The following is a 25,417-nucleotide window of genomic DNA, read 5'->3' on the forward strand; positions in this document are numbered from 1 at the left end:
AACATCCTGGTAAATCTCTCCTGAACCCTCTCCAAAGTCTATGCACCCTTCATGTCGTGGGGTGACCAGAAATGTGTGCAGTAATCCAAGTGCAGCCTAACCAGAGTCTTACACAACTGCAGACATGAGAGATTCTGCAGTTGCCGGAAATCTGCAGCCACACATACAGAATGCTGGAGAAACTCAGCAAGTCAGGCAGTGTCTATGGAGGGAAATAAACAGCCAGCATTTCAAGCCGAGACTCTTCACCAGTCCTGATGAAAGACCTTGATCTGAAACGCCAACTGTCCTTTTCCACTCCAATGAACAGAAAGCCCAAACCTGCTTGAGATTACCAAAGCTGTACTAGGTACAGTCCTCTGTCTGTGTGGAGTTTGCATGCGACACTATGGGTTTCCTCTGGGTGCTCTAGTTTCCTCCCATGTCCCAAAGATTTGCAGTTTGGTAGTTAATTGGCTTCTGTAAACTTGTATGCAGGAGAGTGGTGGAGCCTTGGGGAAGCTGATAGGAATATGAAGATAATGAATTAGCTCTGAATGTTTTTTTCTCAGTACTCTCTTGTTTTGCACAGATTTTCCACTGCCTGGTATAACTTCTGTATAATTAATCTTCCATGATTATGTCATAAAACATTCCATGAAATGTCTGAACCTTTTTTTATCTGCACAACTTGTTCTCTTTTGCACATTGGTTGTTTCTCTCCTTAGTTATTGATAGTTTTTCATAACTTCTATTGCATTTCATTATTTTTATTTAAATGGCAAGAAAATGAATCTCAGGGTAGTATATGTTATGTTTTGTAACCTCAAAACATTAAATTAATGCAAATGAAGATGCTGGGTGTCTGAAATATAGGCGTAGTTTGAGCTTACTTTAAATTAATTATTTACATGAGCAAGAATGCTTAATCAACCAATATATATGCAAAATTACTCAAATATTATTGAATTATTAAATACATAACAGTACATGGTGACATATATGTACTTTGATAATAAATTCAAGATTCAATTATTATCGAAGAATGTATAAATTATACAACCGAGATTTGTTTGCTCACAGGTAGCCTCAAAGCAAGAAACCCAAAAGAACCTAATTAAAGAAAAACAAAAGAATAAATATAAAAGGCCAACGAATGATGTCCAAAAGAAAAAAAAACATGCAAACAATTGAAGCGAACAACCTTGACTTTGCCTGTGATGGTGTTGTAAACAAATTTTTGCATTGTACCTGTGCTTATGACCACAGAATCTACCTGACTTGAAACGGGATCAGTGTAACTGGGTGTCGATGCTCGGGAGAGATTTAGTTGGCCGAATGGCAGTTCTGTATGAACCTATGGATCTAGCTGCAGTCTTGCAAACACCCTGTAAGTTGTAGCATAAAGAAGCTATTGCACATGAGGATTCTAGAGCCACTTGGTACCTCAGAATACAACCTCTAGCTGCAGACAAATTGATCAATCACCTGCCTATCTCCTCTTCCTGGGTTCCCTCCTCCTTTCCTTTCTCCTATGGTCCACTCTCCTTTCCTATCAGATTCCTTCTTTACCATTTCCCACCCACGTGGCTTCACCCATCACCTTATGGCTATCCTCCTTCCCCTCTCCCCATCTTGTTATTCTGGTGTCTTCTCCCTTCATTTCCGGTCCTGAAGAAAGGTCTCAGACCAAAACGTCAACTGTTCATTCATTTCCATAGGTGCTGCCTGACCTGCTGAGTTCGTCCAGCACTTTGTGTGGGTTGCTTTGGATTTCCAGCATCTGCAGAGTCTCCTGTTTTTGTTTGATCAATCACACACTTGTTCATTCAGCAGGGTGGTCTTCTGCCCTCTCACCCTGAAGAATGCAATGATCAGCATCTGAGACCCCCACCCCCACCCCATCACTGCCAGACCCCAGTGGATCGCATCAGCTCACTTCCTGCAGCTCTGGGGCAGGGTCCCAGGTAACCACCACTCTGCCTTCTCACATCCTCTCCCCACAGAAAGGTGCCTGCCCTCAAAACATCTTTCCTGACACAACAGCTAGCAAGAAATGTCATGTGTACTGATGTACGATGGACAGCTTGTCTTGCATACTTATAGAGGGTGGATTTTTGGGAAAGTTTGGTCTGCAAAGTAAATCCGAAGAGAATGGGATGATCCCACGCTGAGTTAATCTGATGGACTGGGATGTCTGCTGTTGAAGAATTAAAGAAAAAAGTGGCAGCTGTCACAAGCCAGCTCCGGAAACTGTCCTTCTGGTATCTGAGTGCATTCCAAGAGCCCGATCCGATTTCACTCTGGGCCTTTCTTTCTAAGAGACTGAGATTCAGCTTCCAAGGTTACACTGGGAACACCTCAGGATGCTGCGTCTAGCTGCAGACAAAGGAATCAATCAGACACTTGTTCATTCAGCAGGGTGGTCTTCTGCCCTCTCACCCTGAAGAATGCAATGATCAGCACTCTGAGACCCCCACCCCCACCCCGTCACTGCCGGACCTCATCAGCTTACTGCCTGCAGCTCTGGGCTGTTGTCTCCCCACGGAAAGGTCCCTGCCCTCAAAGCATCTTTCCTGACACAACAGCTAGCACTGGGCAATTGGAGTTGGTATATGTACCGAGGTACAGTACAGTGAGAAGCTTGTCTTGCGTGCTGTTCACCTATGGTAGATGAGATCATTACACAGTGCATTGAGTTAGTACAAGGGAAAGCAATAACACAAGGCAGAATAAAGTGTTACAGTTACAAAGTTCCTTCAGGTGATCATAGCTGGGGGTGGTAATGGGGACAAGCTCCCACTACCTATTAAATCCTTCAAATGGCGTGCATCTCAAATAGCCTCTGAAAACCAAGTCCAATTCCGGACTTTCACATGTTACTTTGCTGCTAAGCCTGGTGTGACCATTCTTACTGACAGGAGAAGGGCAAAGGCGGGTTACTGGGCAGATGGGGCTTGTCAGCTCATCTTGGAGAAGGAAAACTCTGATCTCAAACTTCCACTGCCTTGTGGCTATTACCAGTCACGGGGAAGTCTTTAGGAGTGAACCCCGAGGAAAAATCCAGAGCTGGAGTCCCTGAGGCAGTCTTACGTTGAGTTCAACCCCAGCTGACATCTCCTGCGACACCGCTGGTGCCAAATTGTATCGGTCTCTGCTATTCCTTTGGATCCTGCTGCACGGGCAACAGCTTGCTCTCCATATCGTACCGCCCTGGCTTGTGTCTCAAGTAGACAGCTGGCCTGCAACATCCATGGTTAGCCCTGAACAACAGAAGGGCCTCAAGTTGCAAAGCGCAGTGCATGTAGACAGTAAGTTGCAAGGTCATAATGAGGTAGATGGTCAGGTCAAATATTGGTTTATTGTTGTCACATGTACCAAGATACAGTGAAAAGGTTGTATTGCACACAAATCAGATCATTACACAGTGCATTGAGGTGGTACAAGGTAAAACAATAACAGAATGTAGAATAAAGTGTAAGTTCAGGCAGACAGTAAGGTTAATGAGGTAGATTATAAGGTTAAGAGTCCCTCTTATTGAATAAAAAACAAAGACCCATCTTTGTGTGATGCCCAGTATTCTAAGATGTGTGCGTGTGCACGCTATGAGCACACAGAGGAATTTAAACTGCACACAAAAGGTTGTCACCCTCCACCTTTTTGGCATGTTAAGTGTATTTCACAGTCGCACACAATCACATTTCCTTTTCCAGTTTCTGATGCGGTTGGTGTTGACAACGTGGAGTTTGCGATGATTTGTCTGCAGATTTTAGAACTGGCTTATTCATGCTGTTTTAATTGAAGAAATTATTCAGCGTGCACATGTTGTTATCACTGGGCAAAAAATTGCATATCTCAAGATTTTTGCGTACACTGGTTATTACAAATTAGAGAGAACATTGCTGGTGCCCTCTACACTGCAGACAGAAAGAAGTCATTGATACAGCACAGAAACAGGCCCTTCGGCCCATCATATCTGTACCTACCATTATGCCTATCTCTACTATTTCTCACTTGCCAGCATTAATTCCATATCCCTCAAAGCTTGGCTCATTCAAAGTGCTTCCTACGTGTTGTTAATGTTTCTGCCTCCACCACCTCATTCCAGATACCAGCTACTCTTGTTGGATAAGGCCCTTGTGGCTAAAGGGATCAGGGGGTATGGAGGGAAGGCAGGTACAGGGTTCTGAGTTGGATGATCAGCCATGATCATACTGAATGGCGGTGCAGGCGCGAAGGGCCGAATGGCCTACTCCTGCACCTATTTGCTATGTTTCTATGTTACTCTCTGTGTGAACATTTTACCCTTTGATCCTCTTTAAACCTCTTCCCTCTTACTGAAACACAAGACACAGGAGCAGAATTGGGCCATTCAGCTCCACAGATATTTTGGTACGGTATTGGTTTATGATTATTGTCACATGGTACAGTGAAAACCCCCTTTTCACTGACCTGCCCTCTGAATTCCACAGATTCTCCACCCTCTGGCTGAAGAAGTTCTGCCTCAAGTCTAAGTTCTAAATGAACCTCCCTTTATTCAGTGGATGTGCCCTCAAATCCTCTCCGTGACCACTCTATCCAGGCCTTTCAGGGTCCCGTATATTTCACTAAGATTCCCCACCACTCTCATCCTTTTGACCTCCTCTGATGATCAGAATCAGGTTTAATATCACTGGCATATGTCATTTTTTAAAGTTTTGCAGCAGCAATACATAATAATATCTGTAAATTACAATAAATATATATTAAAAAATTATGTTAATTAAGTAGTGCAAAAAGAGAGGGAAAATACTGAGGTAGTGAGTACAGGCCCAGAGACATCAAACATCAAATCTTTCATTCCTCGGAAGAAACTCCAACTGTCCTTTTCTTTTTGGACCCCCTACCCTGATTCTCTGCCTGCTCTAGACCTTTTCATCTCGAATTATCTTTGAGACATAAACCACCTTGACATCAGCACTCCTCTCTTCTCCTCCAACTTGACCCCTTACAAACACACTGCCCTCCGCTCTCTCCCCACCTATCCCACCTCACCATCAAACACACAGACAAAAGGGGGTGCTGTTGAAGTGTGGTGCCCTGACCTTGACCTTGCTGAAGCCAGGCAGCAACTCTCAGACACCTCTTCATACCTACCCTTCGAGGTAGATCCCCCTCTACACTATCTCTGACCTCATCGACTCCAGAGAACTCCCATCCACTGCCACCAACCTTATAGTTCCCTTACCCCGCACTGCATGCTTTTAATCTTCTACCTACGATCCACAAACTGGACTGTCCAGGTGTCTCTGCCAGCTCCTGCCCCACTGAACTTGTGGCCTCATATCTTGATTCCATTTTATCACCCTTGGTTCAGTCCCTTCCCACCTACATCTCATGCCCTCGATCTTCTCGGTAGCTTTCAATTCCCTGGCCCCGATCACCTCGTCCTCACTATGGATGCTCAGTCCCTATACACTTACAACCTCCATCAAGAAGGCCTCAAAGCTCTCTGCCTCTTTCCTGACAAAAGAACCAACCAATCTGCTTCACCACCAACCTCCTCTGTCTGTCATCCTGGACGATTTTTCCTTCAGCTCCTCCCACATCTCCAAACTTGAGGGGCATACCTCTGCCATATTGACGACTGTATTGGTGCTGCTTCATGCACCCATACTGAGCTTGCCAATTTTATCAACTTTGCCTCTAACTTCCACCCTGCCCTTAAATTCACTTTTCTGTCTCTGACACTTCCCTCCCCTTTCTTGATCTCTCTGGAGTCAAACAGTCTACCGTCATCTTTTATGAAGTAGTAATGGGGGGGTCAATGAAATAATGGATGAACTAAATAAATATTTTCCATCAATCTTTACTTCACTGTGAAGGACACTAGCAGTATGGTGGAATTTTTGGGTGTCAGGGGGAATGAAGTGTGTGAAATTACCATAATTAAACAAAAGGTTCTTGGAAAACTGAAAGGTCTGAAGGTAAATAAGTCACCTGGACCAGATAGTATACACCCCAGGTTCTGAAAGAGGTGGCTGAAGAGATCATGGAGGCATTAGTAATGATCTTTCAAGAGTCGCTAGATTCTGGAATGGTTCCAGAAGACTGGAAAATTGGAAATGGCACTACTTCCTCAAGAAGGGAGAGAGTCAGAAGAAAGGAAACTATAGGCTGCTTAGTCTGACCTCAGTGGTTGGGAAGATGTTGGAGTCGATTATTAAGGATGAGGTCTCAGGATACATGGAGGCAAATGATAAAAGGGCCATAGTCAGTATGGTTTCCAGAAGGGAAAATCTTGCCTGACAAATCTTTTGGAATTCTTTGAAGAAGTAACAAGCAGTATAGACAAAGGAGAATTGGCTGATGTTGTGTACTTGGATTTTCAGTAGGCCTTTGACAATGTGCCACACATGAGGCTGCTTAACAAGCTGCAATCCCATGGTATTACAGGGAAGATTCTAGCATGGATAAAGCAAGCAGCGCCTGAATGGCAGGAGGCAAAGAGTGGGAATAAAGGGAGACTTCTCTGACTGGCTGCCAGTGACTAGTGATGTTTCACAGGGGTGTGTGTTGGGACCAGTTCTTTTTACGTTATATGTCAATGATTTTGATGATGGGATTGATAGCTTTGTTGCTAGGTTTTCAGATGATATGAAGAAAGCTGGAGAAGCAGGTATTTTTGAGGAAGTGGAAAGGCTACAGAAGGACTTAGACAGATTAGAAGAATGGGCAAATAAATGGCAGATGGAATACAGTGTTGGAAAGTGTATGGTCATGCATTTTGGTAGAAGAAATGTATTTTCTTAATGGAGAGAAAATACAAAAAAACTGAGGTGCAAAAGGACTTGGGAGTCCTTGTGCAGGATTCCCTAAAGGTTAAATTGCAGGTTGAGTGTGTGGTGAGGAAGGCAAATGGAACGTTAGCATTCATTTCAAGAGGACTAAAATATGAAAGCAAGGATGTAATGTCGACCGGTGAGGCCTCACGTGGAGTATTGTGAGCAGGTTTGGGCCCCTTATCTTAGAAAGGATGTGCTGAAACTGGAGAGGGTTCAAAGGAGGTTCACGAAAATGATTCCAGGGTTGAATGGCTTGTCATATGAAGAGCGTCTGGTGTTCCTGATTTGGCCTCCTCTACGTTGGTGAGACCCAGCTTTGTCAACTACCTCTGCACCATATGCAAAAGAGGAACTTCCTAATGCCAAACATTTTAATTCCAATTCCCATTCCAACATGTCAGTCCGTGGCCTCCTCTTGTGCCAAGATGAAGCCACTCTCAGGATGGAGGAGCAACACCTTCTGGGTACCCTCCAACCTGATGGCATGAATATTGATTTCTCTTTCCGGTAAGCAAACTCCCCCCCCCACCACCATTTTCCACTCTGACCTTTCAGCCCTTCTTACCTGCCTGTTGATCCCCTCTGGTTCCCCTCCTCCTTTCCTTTCTCAATGGTCCACTCTCCTCTTCGCCTCTCCTATCAGATTCCTGCCTCTCCAGTTCCTGACCTTTCCCACCCACCTGGCCTCACCTATCACCATCTAGCCAACCCCCACTGTTTAATTCAGGCATTCCCCCACCCTCCCCACCTGTCCTGAAGAAGGGTCTTGGCCCAAAATGTCTACTGTTTATTCATTTCCATGGATGCTGCTGGATCTGCTGAGTCCCTCCAGCACGTTATGCACGTTGCTTTGCTCAGATGTTTTTCCTGTGCCTCATCTGGATCTATTCTCGGCTGCCATGGTCGTGTAGCAGTTAGTGTGATGCTGTTACAGCTTGGGGTGTCCAGCGTTCCAATACTGGGGCTGTCTGTAAGGAGATTGTATGGTCTCCCCGTGTGTGGTAAACCATATGTATATATGTTGTAACTGGGTTAGCTGTCTGGACACGCCCCTCTGCTGACTGCTCCTGTGGCTCCTCCCACAGACTCCTGAATAAAGGCGATTGTGCCGTTGCTCCTTCCTCAGTCCAGGACAGATACTCAGCAGGGACGTGTGTCCATTTACTGTTAATAAAAGCCTTTCAGTATTTACTCTACTTCCAGTCTTTTGGAGTAATCGATGGTGCATCAATGTGATTGATTGCTCCGGGTGCTCCAGTTTCCTATCACAGTCCAAAGACAAAGCTGTTAGTAGGTTAATTGGTCATTATAAATTGTTCCGTGATTAGGCTAGGGTTAAATAGTTGGGTTACAGTGCTGTGTGGTTCATTGAGCTGGAAGGGCCTGCTCTGCACTGTATCTTCAAATTAATAAATAAATAAAATAAGTTCTTGTATCGACACCCAATGGGACCTGTTTCGAATTGATTGAGCCAGATATTGATCCACGGGGAGTTTCAAACCTTCTCTCCAATTCTGGTTTAAGACGCCACTGGTGAAGCACAGTGATGATTTGCTGATGGCAAACAAAACTATAAATCACTATATTAATCACACTTTTTCCTTGGATCCGATCACTGCAATCAACAGTTTGTAACCTTCCTTATGGAGCTGAGCTTTGGAACCGCCGGTACGGCCTGGCATTTTTGCGGTGTGAACTGAAGCCTCGAAGGTGCAGGATGGTTGCGGCATGGCGGGTACAGGCTGAATCGAGGCAGTGGGACCTGGGCCCGAGAGCAGGGAACAAGCCAGTGATTGGCAGTTTCTGGAACAGACTTGGAGGCGGTTTGATTTGGCTGAACTGAGTTGAAGCGGCGGGGGCTCGGACCAGGTTCCGAGAGCGAAGAAGGCTCGAGGTTTGGCTAATTGAAGCATCAGTGCCCGGGCTCGAGGCAAGGAACAGGCCAGTGTTCAGCTCACTGTCTCTGCACAGAAGTAAGGCTGCGGCCTGCAACTAACGGGCTCCTGGTTCGGCTGCAGAGATGACTGGCCTCGTGGCTTAGTGAACTTCACTTCCGGATGGTACTTGCTTACTTCTGTTGTTTGCACGATTTGTTTTTCCTGTACATTGTGTGCTTGACTGTCTTCTTTTTGGTAATAGATTCTATAAGACCATAGGGTCATAAGACATAGGAGCAGAATTAGGCCATTTGGCCAATTAGTCTACTCTGCCTGATCCGGTTTTCCTCTCAGTCCCCATCTCTCTCCTTTGCTCCATATCCCTTCATGCCCTGACCATTCAAGACTCCATCAACCTCTGCCTTAAACATACATAAAGACTTGGCCTCCTAAGCTGCCTGTGGCAAAGATTTCCTCAGATTCCCCACTCTCTGGCTAAAGAAATTCCTCCTCATCTCTGTTCTAAAAGGAGGCCTCTCTATTCTGAGGCTGTGTCCTCTGGTCTGAGACTGTCCCACCACAGGAGACATCCTATCCACATCCACTCTATCCAGGCCTTTTACCATTCGATAGGTTTCAATGAGGTCATTCCTCATTCTTCTGAATTCTAGTGAATACAGGCCCAGAGCCATCATTGGGTTTCTTTGTTTTGTGGCTGTCTGTAAGGAGACGGGTCTCAAGGTTGTATATAAGACCATAAGACATAGGAGCAGAATTAGGCCATTCAGCCCATCGAGTCCACTTCACCATTCCATCATGGCTGATCCCGGATCCCACTCAACCCCATACACCCGCCTTCTCGCCATATCCTTTGAAACTATCAATTTCTGCTTTAAACATACCCAAGGATTTGGCCTCCACTGCAGTCTGTGGCAAAGCATTATACAGATTAACTACTCTCTAACTAAAAACAAAACCCTCCTTACCTCTGTACTAGAGGGTCACCCCTCAATTTTGAGGCTGTGCCCTCTAGTTCTGGTAACCCTCACCATAGGAAACATCCTCTCCACATCCACCCTATCTAGTCCTTTCAACATTCGGTAGGTTTCAATGAGGTCTCCCCACTTTGTTCTAAGTTCCGGTGAGGACAGGCCTAACGCTGCCAAATGCTCCTATGTTAACCCCTTCATTCCTGTAATCATCCTCGTGAACCTCCTCTGGACTCTCTCCAATGACAACACATCCTTTCTGAGATATGGAGACGATACTCCAAGTGTGGCCTGACTAGTGTCTTATAAAGGCTCAGTATTATCTCCTTGTTTTTATATTCTGTTCCCCTTGAAATAAATGCCAACATTGGATTTGCCTTCTTTACCACAGACTCAACCTGTAAATTAACCTTCAGGGAGTCTTCCACAAGGACTCCCAAGTCCCTTTGCAAATCTGATGTTTGAATTTTCTCTCCATTTGGATAATACTCTGCACTATTGTTCTTTTTACCAAAATGTATTACCATACACTTCCTAACACTGTATTCCATCCGCGACTTTTTTGTCCATCTTTCCAATCTGTCTAAGTCTTGCTGCAATTGCATTGTTTCCTCAGCACTATCTACCCCTCTCCCTATCTTGGTAACATCCGCAAACCTTGCCAGAAATCCATCAATTCCATTATCCAAATCATTGTCAAACAACGTGAAAAGTAGCGGTCCCAATACTGACCTCTGAGGAACACCAGTAGTCATTGACAGCCAACCAGAAAAGGCCCCTTTATTCCCACTCGCTGCCTCCTGCCTGTCAGCTAATACGCTATCCATGCCAGTATCTTCCTGTAGCGCCATAGGATTTTATCTTGTTAAGCAGCCTCACATGTGGCACCTTATCAAAGGCCTTCTGAAAATCCAAGTAAATGACATCCACTGCCTCTCCTTTGACCACCCTGCTTGTTACCTCCCCGAAGAACTCTAACAGATTTTTCAGGCAAGATTTCTCTTCACAGAAACCCTGCTGACATTGACTTACTTTATCATTAGTCTCCAAGTACCCTGAGTTTACATACTTTGATAATAAATGTACTTCGAACTTTGAACCCATCAGCTACCCTAATATCGGATGGTTAGTGTACTGGGCACCCAGTCTGGGAACAGCTGGGGATTTTTGATAAGCAGGTCAATGTGTTACATACAGAAGATGGAAAACTGTGAATGAAGGCCAGCCGAGTGCACTTGGAAACCTACTCTCTCCCATCGCATTGTAGATCCCAGTATGAGCCCAGCCTCCATCGAGGAGAGGATCAGCCACGAGGCCCTGGAGCTGGAGAAACGATTAAGTATTCTGTCACAGTCCAGTCGGCACAGCAGTGGAGGTAAGAATGTAGAACCTTGGTCAGCCTGGGTGAGTTGGGTCAAGGGTCAAGGGTCAACGGTCCCATGACTGCACAGGAATGGGCCCTCCAGACATTCAGGAGGATGCTACTGGGTGATTGATGGTCCATACACACTTGATGGACTGAAGGGCCTGTTTTTGTCATATGCTCCTCATGTTTATCCTCATTCGAGCATTTTATCTGACATTATCACAGCTTACTTGTGGAAGCTGGTTGTACAATAACTAGCCTGTTTTATTGAGCTGTAGCGATAGAACTATTCGTTGTCTCATGGCTTTTGGATCAATAGAGTTATAGCTACAGCAGGGAACAGGCCCTGTGGCCCATTCAGTCACCACTGACCATCGGCCACAGACTGACAGTGCTGGAGGTCGGGATTGAAGCTGGGCTCTGCAGGTGTGAGACGGCAACTCTACCCGCTGCACCACAGTGTTCCTGAGCTGCGGAAACTGGTAAAGGGTGGGGGGTGGGGAACGATATTACTGTAGACAATCTGGGCAGAATACACAGTGACATGTGGCTCAGTGGGTCCTCAGCTGATGCACCTCTCTTCCACCCTGCCCCCTCTCTTTCCCCCCTTCCATCTCTCCACCCCCTCTCTTCCCCTCAACCCCCTCTCTCCCCTCCACCCCCTTTCCCTCCACCCCCTCTCTCCTCTCCACCTCATCTCTCCCCCTTCACGCCCTCTCGCCCCTCCGCTCCATCTCTTCCCCTTCACCCCCTCTCCCCCTCCACCCTCAATCCACCTCCCCTATTTCCCTCCATCCCTCCACCCTATCTCTTCCCCGCCATCCCCTCTCACCTCTCCACCCCCTCTCTTTCCCTCCACTCCATCTCTCCCCCACCCCATCTCTTCCCCTTCACCCCTCTGACCCCATCCCTCTCCCCCTGCACTGCCCTCTCTCTCGTTCCTGCACCACCCCCTCACTCGTTCCTGCACCACCCCCTCACTCCTGTCCCTTTCCCTCTTTCACTTCCATCCTGCTCCCTCTCTTCCCCTCCTCTCACCCTCATCCCCACTCCCCACTCATGTACAACCCTGCCCACCCCCTTTCCCACCTCCCCCTCTCTGTGCCCGTTACAGGAGACGACCGGAGCCTCTCCAGCTCAACCGGGTCCTCAGACACCAGCCAGTCAGACAGTGCCAGTGTGGGCAGCCGCCTCACCCTGTGGCCGGAGCAGCTGGTGGCTGGTGGCCCCCCGGACCCAATGCTGCTGATGCCTCCGCCACCAGCCTCCAGGCCACCGGGCCTGGTCGATGAGATGTCTCTGATGGAGACAGCGGGGAGGGGGGGTCTGAGGGGAGCCGGGACTGGGGCCGCCCCCCACCACCCGCCTCCCCCTCCTCTGGCCCCCGCTGCCAAGCCACCGCGCCCCCGCAAGCTGCAGGAGGTGGGCCGGCAGAGCTCGTCGGACAGCGGCTTTGCCACCGGAAGCTTCTCCTCCTCGTCGTGCGCCGGCAGCCTGGCTGACGACTTCGGCTCGCAACTCAGCTTGCCCTCTCTGCGGGCCCCTAGGAGCCCTGGCCTCGAGTACGGTCGACCGTCTGCCCCCATACACCATCACTACGACACACCCCGCAGCGTCCTGTCTGTCCCCGGCCCGGCTGAGCAGGCGGCGGCTCCCGAAGGCGCGGGCGACTCGGGCGGAGAGATCCCTGCGGACTTCCTGGCGGCCTGGTTGCGGCTGAGACCCGCGGGCCAGGCGGGGGAGCCCGGGGGCGGCCCTGGCATTTCAGTCCTGCAGTGTGAGAGCTGTGAGCTCGGAACAGGGCAGCCGTTCACTACTGCCTGTCAGAGCTGTGGGGGACTAAAGGTAGGTCACCTCAAACATTGTGCTAACACAATTCGCCTTCCATTCCTTGTTACTGTCTTGTGCACAGAGTTAGTCAAAAACAATTGTATCAGAATCAGTTCATGTTGCTTATTACTGTTCTGTATACCAAGTGACAGTCAAAAGGATAAGATATTTTCTGCGGCCAAGTTTGTTATAATCCTGTGTACCAAGTGTCAATAGCCTCCACATCCAGCAAATAATTCACCATTTTCACTGGGATTCTATCACAAAACACATCTTTACCTCCTCCCCCCCCTCCACCAACCCCTCCACTTTCCACAGGGATCGCTCCCTCCGGGATTCCCTTGTCCACTCGTCCCTCCCCACTAATCTCCCTCCTGGCACGAACTACTGGAAATGGAAGAAGTGCTACACCTGCCCATTGATCACCTCCCCCCACCTCCAATCAGGGCCACAACCAGTCCTTCCAGGTGAGGCATACTTCACCTGCGAATCTGTAGGATCTGTCTACTGTATCCAGTGTTCCTCTACGTTGGTGAGACCCAACATAAAAAAAGGGGGACTGTTTTACCCAGCATCTGCACTCCATCCGCAGCAAGTGGGATTTCCCGGTGGCTAACCATTTTAATTCCAATCCCCATTCCCATTCCAAAATGTCAGTCCATGGCCTCCTCTACTGCCACCCTCAGGCTGGAGAAGCAACACCTCATATTCCAATTGGGTAACCTCCAACCTGATCGTATGAACATCAAATTCGCCCTCCCCTTCCCTCTTGTTCAATTCCCCCCTCTGGTTCCCCCTCTTACCTTTTCTCCTCATCTGCCTGTCACCTCCCCCGGTGCCCCACCTCTGTTCCTTTCTCCCATGATCCACTCTTCTGTCCTATCACCTCCAGCTTCTCACTTCATCCACTCTCCTGGCTTCACCTATCACCTTCTAGGCAGTCTGCCTTCCCCTCCCCCCATCTTTTTATTCTGGTGTCTTCCCCCTTCCTTTTCAGTGCTGAAGAAGCGTCTCAGCCCGAAACGTCGACTGTTTGTTCATTTCCATAGATGCTGCTTGACCTGCTGAGTTCCTCCAGTATTTTGTGAGTGTTGCAGTCAAAAAATGGGGTGCTTTCTATTGTGTTTTGATTAAAAATTGGTAAAATTTGTTACTGTCCTGTGTAGCAAGTTGCAGCACAGTACTTTATTTGTCAGCGTAGAGCGGAGAGTGAGTTTGTAATTCTGGCGGGAGCAAAAGGTGGTTGAGAATAGTGAGGGTGGAGTGCCATGGGAGGGGCAGGGGACAGGTGGCAGAGAAGGAGTGCCAGAGGCAGGGGCAGGAGTTGGGGGGAGTGGCACCTCTGCAGACACACCCAGCCCTGAGACACCAGGCAAGGTAATTTGATTCCAGATAATTGGATTATTGATCATTACAGAATGTCTCTCTGGTACTTCCCACTCCCTCCCCTTTTCCCAGCCATGATTCCCCTCTCCCTGTCCCCTTCCGACTCTCAGTCCAGAACAGAGACCCATATCAGAATCAGGATTATCATCACTCACATATGTCCTGACGAAGGGTCTCGGCCCGAAACGTCGACTGTACCTCTTCCTAGAGATGCTGCCTGGCCTGCTGCGTTCATCAGCAACTTTTATGTGTGTTGCTTGAATTTCCAGCATCTGCAGATTTCCTCGTGTTTGCATTCCTCGTGTCATAAAATTTGTTCTTTTTTGCGGCAGCAATACAGTGCAATATATAAAATTGCTAAGGAACTGTGCAAAAATCTTAGGCACCTGAGCTATATATATGTGCCTAAGACTTTTGCCCAGTACTGTAAGAACATAGAATTAGAAAGTAGATTTTAGAACAGTGGAGCACAGTATAAACTCTCCAGCCCACGAAGTTTTGCTTGGCTATATAAACTGTACTTACCTACTGCCTGTTAGGCCACTGGCATTTAGGGCAGCTTTAAAAGTCATCCATTTTTGTCCTTGGCCATTTTCTCCATGGTGCCCCAGATGTAGTTCAGCGTCATCAATGCAAGTCCCAGGTGGAGACTCAGGAATACTATCGCACTCAGGTGTAGAAGGATTCTCCATTGCTGTTTCTGTAACAGTTTTATTTGACCATTCAGGGTTGTTAGCCCTGAGTGAACTCCCGAACCTAGAAGATCAGTAGACCACTCTTAGTCTGGCCTCTACCCTTTGACCTGTTTGGCATGGTTGACCCTACCAAGAGCCAAAGCAACAAGCCCTGACTCCAGCCAACACAGCTCTCCGGGTCATTGAGGCACACAAACCTCCAAGCCACGACAGGTTTGTGGTCCTCTATAAACCTACTCCACAATCAATCCTGATGAAGGGTCTCTGTCTGAAACATCAATTGTTTATTTCTCACCCACCCCCCACATCGATGCTGCCTGACCTGCTGAGTTCTTCCAGTATTTTGTATGTGCTACACATGATCAATCTGCACAATCTACCCTTCCACCTACACAGCTCACAACCCTCCATTTTTCTTACCTCTACATGCCTATTGAGGTCTTTTTAATGTTTGTATTGTATCAGCTTCTAACACCATCCCCTGCAGTGCACTCCAGGCACCCACCACTCCCTTTGTAGAAATAACCTACCTCTGACACCTCCAGTAAACATTCCTCCATTTTCCTTAAACCTGGCATTCCCAACCTCCCTTATGCCCTGGAGACTTACCATTAACCGAGGGATCAGGACCCCAGGTTGGGAACTGCTGCCTTAAACAGATGTTCTCTGGTATTGGCCATTGCCCCTCTGGGGAAAAAGGCACTGGCTGTCCACTTTATCTATGACTCCTTTCAAATAACCTTGTACACCTCCATCAAGTTACGTCTCATCTTCCTTCCTTCCAAAGAGAAATACCCTAGCTCACCCTACCTATCCTCATCAGACATGTAAGGGGGCAGAGGTATAGAGGGATCTGGGAGGTTTCTTTCTCATCCAGAGAGGAGAGAGTCCCTGACACCCACTGTTGGAGAGACAGAGTTGCCGACAGCATTTTAATGATTAGGTTAACTTTACTTGTCACATACATCGAAACAAACAATGAAATTCGGAGCTTGCATCAAATCAAATCAGCAGGGATTGTGTTGGGGAGAATCAGGTTTAATATCACTGGCATTGTTGTGAAACTTGCCGTTTTGCAGCAGTATATTTCAATATGTAATAATAGAAACTATAAATGATGATAATTAGATACAAAATAGAAAATTAAATAAGTAGTGCAAAAAGAGAGGGAGAAAATACTGAGGAGGTGTTCATGATTCATTGTCCATTCAGAAATCTGATGTCGGAGGGGAAGAATCATTGAGTGTGTGCCTTCAGGCTCCTGTACCTCCTTCCTGGTGAAAGCAATGAGAGGAGGACATGTCCTGCATGATGGGATCCCTAATGATGGATGCTGCCTTCTTCAGGCATCGCCTTTTGAAGGTGTCCTGAATGCTGGGTATGCTCATGTCCATGATGGTGCTGGCTGAGTTTACAATTTTCTGCAGCTTTTTCCAATCCTGTGCAGTGGCCCCTCCATACCAGATGGAGATGCAACCAGTTAGAATGCTCCTCTGTACATCTGTAAAAATTTGCGAGTGTCTTTGGTATGTACCAATTTTCCTCAAACTCATAATGGAATACGTATAGCTACTGTCGTGCCTTCTTTGTAATTGCATTAATATGTTGAGCCCAGGATAGATCCACAGATGTTAACAGCCAGGAACTTGAACCCTTAATGTGTGTTTATCAACCCGCAAGAGTCACCACACTTCTGGCATCAACATGGCATGTGTACAGCTCACTAACCCTAACCATACATCTTTGGAATGTGGACGAGTACTGGAGCATCTGGAGCAAATTTGGAGGACGTGGAGAGCACGTATAAGCTCGATACAGCCAATTGTTAGGCCAAGGTGGGATTGTTATGAATTGATGCCTAGTGATCAGCATGGACATGATGGATCGAATGGCTCGTTTCCTTGCTGTATGACTCTATGGCATCGCAATTTGCAGTACTGATGTGATCCAATTGGCGGCGGTCATGAAGTGCTCACCTGGTTCAGCAGCACCACCTATGGGCAGTGATTTGTTCAGCAGGGCTTTACTCCCATTCCAATCAATACCTGCAGACAAGACACTGCAGTTGCAGGAATCTACTGCAAAAAAGCCAAACTGCTGGAGGAACTCAGCAGATCAGGCAACATCTGTGGAGGTGGCTGTCAGTTGAGATCAAGACCTCTCATCAGGAGCGGTGCAGGTGTAGACCCAAAACATTGACTGCCTCTTTCGAGGCTCGGGGCTCTCTGTAGTCAAAGGTCAATGATCTTGGAGGTCAGGACAGTCAAGGCCTGAAGGTCAAACCCATGACTGGTGAGTCCTGGGGTCGAGGTCCAAAGGTCAAACCTGTGATCGGCAAGTCCTGGAGTCAATACCCAGAGTTCTGCGAGTCTGGAGGTAGAAAGCCCAAAAGGACAAAGACTGAAGCCAATGAGTCTATATAGTAGAGGACAAGTCCAGGCCAGTGACAGGAGGTTGTAGTCCTGATGTCTGGGTGTTCGGGCCAGGGATTGAAGATTTATGACCCTACATCTGTGAGTTTGAGAGTCTTAGGCCAAGGACAAGAGGTCTGGAGGCAGCCTGCCTTGTGGTTGGAGACCTGTGTGTAAGAGGATTTGGGAGGGTGTGAAAGAGTGTTGGTTTGCTGTTATTGTTCTGTGTTGTGTGAAGACTGATACATTTAATAAACCCTTAGATAGGCACATGAATGACAGAAAACTTCAGGGCTACGTGAAAGGAAAAGTCAGATTTTTCTTGGAGTAGGTTCTAAGGTTGGCAGAACATTGTGGGCCAAAGGGCCTGTACTGTGCTGTAATATTGTAAGCTTGAAGAAAGGGATCTTGATGATTAGAATCCAAATTTATTTTGTTTCATTGCTGAGTGACTGGGCACCTTTCCTAACCTAAAAAACAATCCAACCTTGACCTAATTACAGCCAATCCAAAACAGATTTGAATCCAAGGACTCAGAAATTATCTTGGAACTAACCCCAAGCAGACCACTGGCACAATAACAATCTCAAACACCTAATACTGATCAAGAATGAGGCATGTGGCAGATTCTTGTTTAGTAAGTGGGTCAAAGGTTATGGGGAGAAGACAGGAGAATGGGGTTGAAAAGGATAATAAATCAGCCAGGACTGAATGGCAGGGCAGACTCAGTGGGCTGAATGGCCTAATTTTGCTCCTATGTCTTGTGGTCTTATGATAGCATAAATAACTTGGCCTGGATGGAACGCTGGGTGCAGGTGACCCCACTCTGAATGTTAATAGACTTGATACTCCCAGGTATCATACAGTGTGCCTCTTGGGGTGGAAAGGGGGAGTGGATTTTCTTTTTCACTCAAAGGGAGGTTGAAATCTGGAGTTGACTGTCTGGGAGGATGGTGGAGGCAGAGACCCTCACAACATTTAGGAAGTATTCAGATGTACTTGAATGCAACTGTTGAAGACGCGTACTCAATGTTTTCGGAACAGCTTCTAACCCTCTGCCATCGGTTTCTGAAGGAGCAATGAACCCATAAACACTACCTCACTGGTTTTGCTTTCCTTTTGCATTACTTACTGAAATTGCTTTTTAATATGCAGTATATTTCTTACGCAAAGCAAGACATTTAACGGCATATGTTAATGATATTAAACCTGATTCTGATTCTGAATTGCTGAGACATAGAGGTTCAAAGTAAATTTGATTATCAAAGTACGTATCTGTCGCCATATACAAACACGAGATTCATTTTCCTGTGGCCATACTCAGCAAATCTGTAGAATAGTAACTATAACAGGATCAATGAATGATCAACCAGAGTGCAGAAGACAACAAACTGAGCAAATGCAAATATAAATGAATAGCAATAAATAATGAGAATGTGAGATAAAGAGATAGAGTCCTTCAAGTGAAATCATTGGTTGTAGGAACATTTCAATGATGGGGCAAGAACGTGTAGTTATCCCCTTCTATTCAAGAGCCTGATGGTTGAGGGGTAGTAACTGTTCTTGAATCTGAGGCTCTTGAGTCCTGAGGGTAAATGGGTTCAGTATTGGTGGTTACTTGGGTATGGTGGGTCGAGGGGCCTGTTTCAGTGTTGTACGATGCCTCAGACCAGAGGCATTAAAGACTGCAGATGCTGACATCTGGAGTAACACACAAAATGCTGGAGGAACTCAGCAGGTCAGGCAGCATCTGTGAAGTGGAGTGGACAATCGATGTTTCAGGCCTAGTCCCTTCATCAGTCCAGAGGAAGGGTCTTGTCCTGAAACGCCCACTGTCCATTTCCCTCCACAGATGCTGCTCGACCTGCTGAGTGTTTTGTGTGACAAACTCTTTTTACTTCATAATTTGCAAAACACTTTTAACAACAGTTCTTTTATTTGTAATTGTGCAGGGAACAACAGCTTTACAACTGGGAGCCTCATCAATCTTTGCTGTTCCAGGTAAGAATGAACGAGTCATTATGGTCCCCAGTATTTTGATTAAAGATAAAGATTAGCTTTTTTGCCACATGTGCTTCAAAATATTGAAACATATAGTGAATGCGTCGTCTGTGTCAATGACCAACACAGTCTGAGGATGTGTTGGGGGCAGCCCACAAGTGTTGCCACATGTTCTGGTGCCAACATATCTTGCCCACGACTGAGTAACCCTGGCTGGGAGGCAGGAAGAGGGCTTGTATTGCTGTTACATTGTTGTTGCTTATGCTGTTTGCTGAGCTACGTAGGATTGCTGTGTTGGCGCCAGAACGTGTGGCAACACTTGCGGGCTGCTTCCGGCACATCCTTGGACTGTGTTAGCTGTTAGCAGAAACGATATATTTCACTGTATATGTGACAAAAATAAAATTGATCTGATCTGACCTGACGGAATGCAGCTGCAAGCGAGGTCTTGTATGTGAGGGCATTAACTTGAAGGCACCTTCTAAACACAAGGGATTCTGCAGATGCTGGAAATCCACAGTAACACACACAAAATACTAGAGGGACTCAGCAGGTCAGGCAGCACCCGTGGAAATGAATAAACAGTCAACGTTTCGAGCCAAGACCTTTCATCCGATGAAGTAACAGTCTGGATGAAGGGCACCTTCTACTCCTGGATGGATGTAAAGGAACCCAAGGTACTGTTTCCAAAAAAAAGGAACAAGGCAGTGTTGTTTTTATTTATTTAGAGATAGAGCACGAACTAGGTCGTTCCAGCCCATCGAGCCGCATTGCCCTGCAATCCCTAAAACCCCCGAGTTAACTGTAACCCAATGAACAATTTACAATGACTAATTAATACCAATTAATACTAATTAATCCCTAAAAACGCCATTAACCCTAACCTAATGAAGGGACAATTTACAATACTAATTAATACCGATTAATACTAATTAATCCCTAAAAACCACATTAACCCTAACCTAATGAAGGGACAATTTACAATGACTAATTAATACCAATTAATACTAATTAATCCCTAAAAGCCCCGAGTTAATCCTAAACTAATGGACAATTTACAATGACTATCAATACCAATTAATACTAATTAATCCCTAAAAACCCTGTTAACCGTAACCTAATGAAGGGACAATTTACAATGACTAATTAACCTACCCATTACTTGGACTGTGGGAGGAAACCAGAGCACCCGGGGAAAACCCAAGCATTCTATGGGAAGGGCATACAGACTCCTTATGATTGCTGCTGGAATTGAACTCTGAACTCTTGACGCCCTGAGCTGTAATATGTAACCATGTACAGTATACCCAGTCAGAATCACATATTACATCGTTATGATCCTATTGTTGATTACGGGATCTTGCTGTACACAAATTGATTCCAACCAATAGGAACTACATTGGAATAATTGTGCTTGTGAACATTTTCTGCTATGGGGCATTCTCCCCTGCAGATAGAGACTTTAGAAACCTTTTATCAGCATTGGGCTAACTTCTCCAATGCTGATTTAAAAAAAAGTTTCCAGAGCCTCTGGGAACTTCTTGCATAATGTTATATAACATAGACTATAAGACCATAAGACATAGAAGCAGTTTCAGGCCATTGAGCCTGCTCTGCCATTCCATCACGACTGATTTACTTTCCCTCTCAAGCCATTGTCTTCTCTCTCCATGACCTTTGATACCCTTACTAATCAAGAACCCAGCTCACATGTCCTCTGTTATTGATCATTGGAAGTGTTTGAGATTGCTATAATCCCGGTGGTTTGCTTGGGGTCAGTTCTTCAATAACGTCAGAGTCCTTGGATTCAAATCAGCTTTTAATTGGCTGTAGTTAGGTTAAGTTTGGGTTTGGTTTCAGCAATGAAATAAAAATAAACTCTGAATTTAAACATAAACGTAGAGCATTACAGCACAGCACAGTAAAAGCCCTTCTGCTCACAATCATGTGCTAACCTATAACCCATGCAAGATCAATCTAGCCCTTCTCTTTCACATAACTCTTCATTTTTCTTTCATCCATGTTCCTATCTAAGCCTTTCTTAAATGCCCCTTTATGTATCTGACTCTACCACCAGCCGTGACAAGGTATTCCACACATTCAACAGTCGATGTAAAAAAAAACTCACCTCCGAGTTCTCCCCTTATATTTTCACCCACTCACCTTAAAATGATGGCCCCTCTCTCTAGCCAGAGAGAGGGAAAAATTATCAAGGAACTTGACAACAAAGGTGGGAATTTTCAAACAGGCAGCCAACAGAGGCTAGCAAGCAGTGTGTGAATGGTGAAGGGGACCTGGTGCGAGGCAGGTGGCTGAATGAGCTTCAGATCTTTCACTCAGTGGCCAGTTTATCAGATACCTCCTAGTGTATGCTCATGGTCTTCTGCTGCTGTATCCCATCCACTTCAAGGTTTGATGTATTGTGTGTTCAGAGATGCTCTTCTGCACACCACTGTTGTAACGTGTGGTTATTTGAGTTATTGTCGCCTTCCTGTCAGTTTGAACCCATCTGGCCATTCTCCTCTGGCCTCTCTCATTAACAGTGTTTTTGTCCACACAGAACTGCCACTCACTGGATTTTTTATTTTATTTTTGCACTATTCTCTTCAAACACTACAGCACGGGGTTCCCAACCTTTGTTATGTCATGGACCACTCCATTAAGCAAAAGGTTCTATGGACCCCTGTTTGGGAATCCCTGTTCTGGAGACTGTTGGGCTTGAAAATCCCAAAAGATCAACAGTTTCTGAGATACTGAAAACACACCATCTGCCATCAACAATCATTCCATGGTCAAAGTCACTTAGATCACATTTCTCCCCCATTCTGATGTTTGGTCTGAACAACAAATGAGCCTCCTGACCGTGTCTGCATGCTTTTATGCATTGAATGGCTGCCACATGATTGGCTGATTAGATATTTGCATTAATGAGCAGGTGCACAGGTGTACCTAATAAAGTGGTCACTGAGTAGAACATGGAACACTCCATACAGTACAGTGCAGTCCCTTTGGCACATTTTGGAGTGACCTGGACCCAAACACTCTGGGACAAGATGTTAATATGTTGCGGCATGCACCCTCTCACATATCAAAGCTCCTGGTTTGGACGTATTCCCTCAGCAATCATAGAAGGGTGGTGGCAATTAAACAGAGTAACTTAACCCGGCACTTTAATTTGCAGTCCTTTCTCATCACCTTGTGCTGAAAATGTTCTCCACATGGCTGGGCATTTAAATAGATCAAAGGAAACATCGAGATCTCAGGACATTTTGTAGCGTAGCAGTTGGCGCGACGCGATTACGGCTTGGGCCATCGGAATTCAGAGCTCAATCCCGCCATCCACTGTAAGGAGTCTGTCTGTGCTCCCCATAGAATGTGTGGGTTTTCTCCGGGTGCTCCAGTTTCCTCCCACAGTCCAAAGACATGCCGGGTAGATTAAGTGGTCCCATGATTAGATGTGGGTTAAATCGGAGTCGTTGACGGTTGCTGGACAGCGTGGCTCAAAGGGCCGGAAGGGGCTATTCCTGTACCTCTAAATAAAATAAATAAATAAATACGATGGAATATAATGCTTAGGATTCCGTCTAATGTGGGCAGATGGAAGCAGTGTGGAAGGGCAAAGTGTAGACATGGTAGGCCGCAAGGCCTGTTTCTGTGCTGTAAAATTCTGACCCTGTGTAGGAGAGATGTAATGGCCAGTGGAATAATTCATTGCCTGGCTAGACCACTGTGACCTTAAACACAAGAGATTCTGCAAATGCTGGAAATCTTGAGTAACACACATTGAACGTTGGAGGAATTCAGCAGGTCAGGCAGCATCTATGGTGAGGAATAAACAGTTGAAGTCTCAAATCTTTGTTTGTCAGTGGAAGAAGTCATAAGAACTGGGACAGGCATTTGGACAGACAACCTGTTGAATCCATGCCATTGTTTAATAAAACCTCAAATGGTCTCCCAATTCGATTTTCCTGCTCAATTCCCATTCCCATATCTTGCTCGAAAACCAACAGTTCAGCATTTTGTACTTTTTTCCGTTTATTGGCTTATAGACGACCACTGCAGAATATTTTCCACTCTCTACCTTTCGGGCTGAGACCCTCATCAAGACTGGGAAGGAAGGAGGCAGAAGGCAGAATAAGATGGTGAGGGGGAGGGGAAGGCCTGGCAGGTGATAGGTATGACCAGGTGAGGGGGAAGGTGGGTGAGGAAGGGGGATGAAGCGATAAGCTGGGAGCTGATATGAGGAAGAGGTAAAGGGCTGACGAAGAAGGAATTTGATAGGAGAGGGGACTGGACCATGAAAAAAGGGAAGGAGACGGGGCAGTAGAGAGAGATGAAGGGCAGGTGAGGAGAAGGGGTGAGATGAGAACCAGAATAGGGATGGAAACAAGAAGGAGAGAAGGGGAGATTCCATCTGCAATTCTTCTTCAACCTTTCACCTCTTCCACCTATCCCCTCCTCCACACCTGGTCTTACCTATCACCTGCCAGCTTGTACTCCTTCCCCTCCCCATCTTTGAGAGAGTTTCTGCCCCTTCCTTTCCAGTCCTGATGAAGAATATTGGCCTGAAACATCGACTGTTTATTTTCCTCTATAGATGCTGCCTGACTTACTGAGTTCCTCCAGCACTTGGTGTGTCTTTTGCTTTTAATGTTCTTGGCCTTTCTGCAAAAATATTCAATATGCTGTCGAATGAATCTGGCTGTTTATGTCACGGCGCAGGGACTGGTGTTGAAATCAAAGAGAAAGCTGACAGAGTTAGCCTTCCCAGGCTGCTTGGGTCGCAGAGTATCCAGCGCAGGGAACAGCCGAGAATAGTCAGCCAGACAGACCGGGTCAGCTGGCAAAGCATTCTTGGAGAGCGATATGGCATGCTGTGGGATTTCAGGACCAGACACCCCAGGGACAAAGGAGGCTGCCATCCTGGTGTAACCAGAACCAGACAGCCTGCCCTGAGTAAGGATCCTGACGCCAGGGGCCACACCCTGAGGCGTAGCCATTCCGCGGAGGAAGGATTGAAAACAGCACCAGGTGGATTTCCCAGGCACAGTGTGGCTGTTGGACGGGAGCCTGAGGTCCCTGGAGGTGGTGACAAAGGCAATGGCACTGCTCTTCCCCAGAGACATTTCGGCTCCCCCGTATATGAAACCATGGTGACGGCACATCATTCCAAACCAGGACTGGGAGACGCTTCTGGCTGGAGCCACGGCTACCGGCCACTGGGCCGTCTTTGGGGAGCACTGGAAAGCGTCCGAGGTGCATACGAGGCCATCGCTGTGCCCGGCCCACTGCTTGCTGCAATGAGCAAGGCGCGTACCTTTCCCGGAACCAGGGGCCTTGCCGGCCACCGGGCGAACAGCCTCGGCTCAGCTGCCGAGCCCTACCAGTTTCCGCAGGCCCCTGCTCTCAAGTCCAGAGACCCGGAGAGCATCGGAGACAGCCTGCGTGTTCGGGACCATGAGCCTGAGGGTGTGAGGAGATGGGCGAGCAGGCAAGGCCAGCAACTCTCGAAGCTGAGGACAGCGAAACAGGAGCTTGCGGAATATGAGGCCACCTCTTGGAAGGCAGCGCCAAATGAACGCAGCGATATAACTGAAGGTAAATCAACACTGTTGACTGTTAGTTACCTCTCCTCCCCATTCATGAGGTCCCTTTACCAAACCATCTGAACAGCAATAAATAAAATAGATAATTCCCGTTGTCCACCAGTCCTTCTGTTTCTCCATAGTCCAATTCCATAGGACAGAGATGGCAGCTATTGGGCCCACTGAGGCTATGTTGGCTCTCAGAGCAAGCCCTTCAAACCATTCTTCCACCTGACTCCCTGTTTCCCATTTCCATCAACTCCAGCCTAATGCTTTGGATGCGCCACTATGAGGCTATTTGGGCCAACAAGTCAATATGCTAGCTCCCAGCATAGAAAATCCCATTGACCCATGTTCTGTAGCCCTGCAGATTGTTGCCTGTCATGTGACTGTCAAACCCGCTGCTCCCGATGATTCTTTTGCCATCTACCTTTGCTAGACGCAGCTTACTGAAGACAACTAACCCTCCTATTT

The 25,417-nt window shown here is 46.7% G+C and overlaps 1 protein-coding gene across 1 annotated transcript in view; it reads left to right on the top strand.

Annotated features, from left to right (window-relative positions):
- Positions 1–25,417, top strand: part of dok7b (docking protein 7b) — a 101,969-nt gene that overhangs the window by 54,705 nt on the left and 21,847 nt on the right. Inside the window, exons 6-10 of the mRNA XM_072257439.1 lie at positions 10,937–11,044; positions 12,150–12,257; positions 12,300–12,880; positions 17,178–17,322; positions 24,081–24,956. Of these exons, the coding sequence (XP_072113540.1) occupies positions 10,937–11,044; positions 12,150–12,257; positions 12,300–12,880; positions 17,178–17,322; positions 24,081–24,956 (1,818 nt within the window). The remainder of the gene's footprint in view (positions 1–10,936; positions 11,045–12,149; positions 12,258–12,299; positions 12,881–17,177; positions 17,323–24,080; positions 24,957–25,417) is intronic.

Source organism: Mobula birostris, chromosome 5, assembly GCF_030028105.1.
Source record: "Mobula birostris isolate sMobBir1 chromosome 5, sMobBir1.hap1, whole genome shotgun sequence".
Lineage (NCBI taxonomy): Eukaryota > Metazoa > Chordata > Chondrichthyes > Myliobatiformes > Myliobatidae > Mobula > Mobula birostris.